Source organism: Chiloscyllium plagiosum, chromosome 23 (assembly GCF_004010195.1).
Source record: "Chiloscyllium plagiosum isolate BGI_BamShark_2017 chromosome 23, ASM401019v2, whole genome shotgun sequence".
In the NCBI taxonomy this organism is placed as follows: domain Eukaryota; kingdom Metazoa; phylum Chordata; class Chondrichthyes; order Orectolobiformes; family Hemiscylliidae; genus Chiloscyllium; species Chiloscyllium plagiosum.
The window spans coordinates 29,495,691-29,501,690 of NC_057732.1; the positions used below are offsets into that span (position 1 = coordinate 29,495,691).

Below are 6,000 nucleotides of genomic sequence, written 5' to 3' on the forward strand. Positions count from 1 at the left end.
CCACATGAACTGCAGATTCTGGAAACAGATTAATTTCTCTATATTATTTCAGTAAATGATCTATATAAGTTGCTTAGATCTAAAGAAGGGAAGAACTACCTAGTAAATAAAAAGGAGATTATTTAAAACCACTTAACTATTTTCAGGAATGCATAAAAATTACAATATAGTGATGAGTTAATTTATCTAAACAGTCCCTGTTAATATTTCCTCTGCATATTTCTGCAGAACTTTGTAAAACCAGTTATTCTTGTGAGGTTTTGTGTTATATTTCCAATACTCTGGGTAGAATGTTCCTGGTCTTGGAGAGATGGACTGGAGGATAATATCAGGAGTAAAACTAGAAACCAACATGCCGTACCAGCTCCCTGATATGTCCCCACCCTCTAAGAAACCTTGCTAGAGGTGGGATTGATGCAGCCCTGGTTACCTGCTCCACAATGGTGGCTAATTAGAATCAGTAATTAGGTCTGATTAGAGACAACTTGATGATTGCATTGGGATCTTCCCAATAGCGGAGCAACAATCCACTGAGTGACAAGCCCAGCAGTTCCTTGGAGGCAGTGACCTGATCGCAAGATGTGAAGGGGTCAGAGCAGCCTACTGAGTTTGTCAGCCATCCTGTGTTGCAGCCGTGCTAATGAATCCCCTAATGCTGGAACCTACTTGCCATTCCTTCCAGGTGGGTGTCCAGAAGCAGCCTCTCCTTGGCCAGCTCTAGGCAGCTGTCCTCCATAGTGTCGCCACATCCATTGCTCAGTTCCCACCTCGGAATTCATTGTGATGTTGGAACACAACCGACCCAGGAAATGTTCTTTCTCAATGTCAGAGTCGAGAATGTGGTGCTGGAAAGGCACAGCAGGTCAGGCAGCAGCTGAGGAGCAGAAGAATCAACATTTCGGGAATAAGCCCTTCTGCTCCTCGAATGCTACCTGGCCTGCTGTGCTTTTCCAGTACCACTCTCTCGACTTTGATCTCCAGCATCTGCAGTCCTCACTTTTTCCTTTCAATGTCAGAGTAAAGCACTTGCTATCAGACCATGTATAGCACAACCTGATTCAGAATAAAGCTTCCTTGACTTGCCCTGACATTGTGTGTCACCGCAACCTCAAAACCCCATGACATTTTCCTCAGCGCCACAACTAACCATCCTTACTAAGTCTCTTTGAAGTAGTGTTGAAAAATCATGTTAAATTCTTCTGTGCTAGAGGTAATCACTCACGATAAACTCCATGGAAACTATTTAAATAAACTTCATCTAGAGAGCCAGCAGACCTGAAGATTATCTGCCTCTTAGCTTGAGCGGCAATGGATCTTTGTTCCAGAGATAAATTTTAAAAAACTTTACTATTTAACTCACCATACTGCACTATTCCTACAAGTTTTAATTTTGTTGGGTATACACACTTAACAGTTTTAGTTATGATTATAGTTTAATGAAAGGCTTTGCAAGTCCGTATTACCCCCATCTTTCAGCATCAGACAGCAGAAAGAAAATATTTTAGTCATTCCACAATGACTTTTAAATCCCGTAAAGCAGGGGCTCTTAACATCTGTCACCAAAAGGATAAAAAATACTGTTTCATTCAGTCCTACTTCCTGCTTGTCATCATAACAAGTACTGAAATAACTATACTACCCAGCTGTTCTACACTCCTCTATCTAAAAATATTTCAAATTCCTATTCAAATAATTTAAATGTTTCTCTTCTTTTAAATCTGGATTGTCAGGGACATTTTATCAGGTGACCAATTGCTACATTTTAAAAATGCAATATAAACTCTTATTCATTTTGGGCAGAACAAATATTTATAAATCACTGCTTAAAATATCTGGCTGACTTGTAGAGATTGGATTTAATAAATATGTAGATGATTCATGGACATGTACTGTGATCCAAATGGATCTCAGTTGTCATATGTTAGGACTCTGCTAAAAGGTTGGAACTAGTGCATCTCAGAGCATTGAGCTCTGCCTTATCACCATATTTATAGTTAATAACTATTATTTAAAATAAACTTCAAAATCGGGCTTGAACTAAAACTAGATTGCAGCAAGCAAGGATTACCAGAAATGATATAAGTCCAAGTAAGTAAAAACTCCACAAGAATCAAATAATTTTACTTTAAATCCAAGTCTGAGATAACTAAAAAAACAATAAATATTGGAGTTTAATGAAATCGATTTTTTATCTGCTTTGCATTACATTTTATTCTTTAATTGTTAGTGTCCCGGAGGAGCCTTTACACCAAACACATTGTCAACGAAGGATTTCCCAGATGAAGTGGTTGCATTCATCCGAAACCATCCCATGATGTATAATGCTATTTATCCAATCAATAAACAGCCTCTGATTGTGAGGATTAACGCTGATTACAAGTACACCAAGATTGTAGTTGATCAAGTGAGGGCTGCAGATGGAAGATACCATGTTCTCTTCCTTGGCACAGGTAAGATGTCAAAGAAAATCTAAACCCCAACAAGTGTTAAAACCACTGAAGTCATCTTTCTTGTTTTCTTTTAGTTTCAGTTTTGCTGCCAGCACTCTTGCCTCTGACTTCGGAGGTTATGAGTTCAAGTTCCATCTCAATACCTGCAGCAAAACAAAATTTAGGCTGACACTCTTGATAAGTGCAGTACTGAAGGAGTGTTGCACTGTCGAAGATGTTAACAGTGGCATTCTCAGATAGATTTGAAAGACCCCATGTATTTCAACAAAGTACAGGGAGTTAAGTCCAGTCTGCTGGCCTTTATCTCTTAATGAACATCACAAAACAAATTTCCTGGTCATTATCACAGTGCTGTTTATGAAATCTTGCTATGTGCAAATCGACAGTCATATTTATAACAGTATACTGGGATTCCTACTATTTCATAAAAGGTACTGTATAACTGCAAGGTTTAGTTTTAAACCAATCAATACCCCTACTCCTATGCTTCAAAAAAAAACAGGAATACTGGAAAGACTGGCAGTCAGAACAATCTGATCGGTTGTATTCACCATGATGCCACCAATCTTGCCTAAAGGATTCTTCTCTCAACCCAGCAACAATGCTGGGTAGATGGAACCAGAGAGCTGGATGGAGGGCTCTGCCATTGCCTGCTGGGCAGCTGCCGTATACAAGTGAATCCCCTTCCTCCCTCCTTGCAGGCGTGCTGCAATTATCACCCACGAGGATGGTGCTGCAATGTAACAAGGAGCAGCAGTTTCCTCACAAGGGTCGTGTATGAAATCTGCTCCATGTCAGCCACCATTAACCAGGTGATAGATCCTGCTTGCTGGGTCACTTTCCAACAGATTGTTGTCTGTATCTTGGCCATCCTTTCATTTACTTTTTGCCTGCAATTTCTTCAGGATGTCCCTGGGTTAGCTTTAATAAACGTTATGCAGAGGTTCCAAATTAAAGACTTTGGCACCCCTATATCCTTTTAATAGCCTGCATCCTATATGGTCCTGCCGTGAATACTTAAGCTATGGCAACATAATAACTGACTACCAATATAATCCTTCCATACATCCAAATCTACAGGTAAAGCTATGCCTGAGGACCATCCAATTAAATGTAGAGTGCCAGCAGCATATTTCAGTCTTCATAAGACATTTTCAGGTTAGCTGGAGACAATTTTAACTTCCTGAAGAAGGGCTTATGCCCGAAACGTCGATTCTCCTGTTCCTTGGATGCTGCCTGACCTGCTGCGCTTTTCCAGCAACACATTTTCAGCCCACAATTTTAACTTTGACAATAATGCAAAATGAGCAATAGTGAATTGACCATTCAATATACACACATCTTCTTTAACTTTTCAGAATGAAAGGGATCCAATATAGTCTATTTTAACTAGTCATCAGGTTAGTGTTACACTACAGGACTGGGATTGGAAAATCTAAGAACTGATTTAATAATTAATCCAATCATGTTAAAAAAATGATCAATTGTGAATCTGAGTATTCCATTTGAAACAATTTTTATTTTGTAATTTGATTTTTTTAATGTGTCTTTCAGATAAGGGAACTATCCAGAAAATTGTTGTTTTGCCTAAAAATGCATCAACTAATGAAGAACTTATCTTGGAAGAACTGGAAGTTTTTGAGGTTTGACTCTGTATTTTTTATCAGAGCAAATTAAGCAATGTTGGCAGCTTTTATATATCAGGTTGGAATTTATCAAGAAATCTTTCCAAGCTTAACTCAATAGGGTTGGGTAGGTGAAAAGAACAGACTCAGATGCTGTGTAGCAGATTCATGTGGAAATAATCAGGGCTCTCTCTTTTTATATTCGAACTGCTGTTTTAGGTTCAAACCAGAAGACGTACAGAGCGTGCTGTTAATTATACAAGTCCCCAAAGATCTGCAATTTTTCCTTAGGCTGCCAAACCAGTTATGCTTTGAAGTTGAATGCTCTGGATTTATACTCATAGGGTGCGTTCGCATGTTAACACTGTGCAGACTGTGACACGTTGAGATGAAAAGTGCTGCTCATTTATCACATCATTAACTTATTATACTTTTATTAATTCTGGACACAGATTTCAGGCAATTGCAGCCAGTATGCATAATCTTTTAAAAGATAAATAGCGACATTAAATATGGTCGTACAATTCCTTGAAGCTCTGGATCTAATATTCCCCATGATCCGATCTCCTCTGGACCATGTGGAGTCCTGTATTTCTCAGCAACACTTGGATTACTCAGAAAGAAGCAGCTTGGGGTATAACATGTGCCAGCAGTTTTGAAAAGTAATTGGTATAAAAGAGTCATTTGAATGTTCATAAAACAAAATATTCATTTAAAACACAAGTAGATTGCCCTTGTTCCAGCACATGGGCGAGTAGGTTGCCAACTCTGTTTGGCTTCAGTCCCGAAGGCATTATCACATGATCCCCTGCCTCCAATCCTCACACAATAAGCCAAAATGATCATTCTTATGTTACATTGCTCTTCATTAGCTGACTAGATGATACTGGACTATCAGTCGAATGGCGTTTTATCACCATCACAATATTTTCAAGCAGAAACATTTTCAAAGAAAATAAGAAAGCTGTGCATTATTTTTAATGCCATTTTGGTCATTCTTCCAGGTAATTTACATTAATGCTTGGAAAGGTAATCTGCCATTCCTGGAGATTCCAGAACAATCCTGGAATGTTTTATGAAGTTGTCGGACTTTCAACAGAACCTTCCAAATTTCTCACTTTTGCTTCAGGAGAAAACTTGAAATAGTGGGAGGAATGGCCATTTCTTGTTGTTTATGTTATTTCTCAAGGGATTCTGCTAATCTGACAAACATTCTAGATAAGGGAGTCAAAACTGAGAAGAAAACACAGAATGCTGGAGAAGCTTAGCAGATCTGGCATCATCTATTGGGACAGAAGCAGAATAAACCTTTTGTGTCCAAAGATGATTCGTCAGAACAGAATAGGGCTGAAAAGATGTTTTTTTTTAAATGCCCTTAACAAAGGGAAAAGAGGGCCATTGGGAATAAAATGGTAAGGATGCTCAGAGCAAAAGATAAAAGAGGTTCTAAAGGTGGAAAAGGAGTGATTGAGATGTCATATAGGTGTCAATGGAAGATTTCAATAGCAGAAAATTAGTCAGCTGTGCTGAGAGCAAGACAAAAAGGCATAAATAAGATGCCGTGGTGTGGGTGAGGTAATTGTAATGGAGTTCCATGTTCATGTTCTGAATTCCTAACAGAATGCTGGCAGTGGAGAAGAGGGAAAGATCTGCTTGGTAGTGGCATCCTACTTACTAACAGATTTCGATATCAAAGCTGCTGTTAAGGGTAGCGTTAGTGTCATTTGGTGTGACAAATTCTACCTTGCAAAGGCTGACCAACATCTCTTGGACACTTCTTATCTCCTGTTTGACCATGACCCCAGATTTCAGTTTTCCAGCCTCCACAGTATTTTGAGTGTTATTGTGTAAAACTAATTGTAGCTGAAAATGTTTTGCTGGAAAAGCGCAGCAGGTCAGGCAGCATCCAAGGAACAGGAGAATCG

The 6,000-nt window shown here is 38.9% G+C and overlaps 1 protein-coding gene across 2 annotated transcripts in view; it reads left to right on the plus strand.

Annotated features, from left to right (window-relative positions):
* The window catches only part of sema3c (sema domain, immunoglobulin domain (Ig), short basic domain, secreted, (semaphorin) 3C), a 165,315-nt gene that overhangs the window by 126,533 nt on the left and 32,782 nt on the right, over window positions 1–6,000 (plus strand). For both annotated transcript variants that reach the window (XM_043713776.1, XM_043713775.1), the window contains exons 12-13: window positions 2,228–2,450; window positions 4,005–4,093. In XM_043713776.1, coding sequence (XP_043569711.1) covers window positions 2,228–2,450; window positions 4,005–4,093 — 312 coding nt within the window. The remainder of the gene's footprint in view (window positions 1–2,227; window positions 2,451–4,004; window positions 4,094–6,000) is intronic.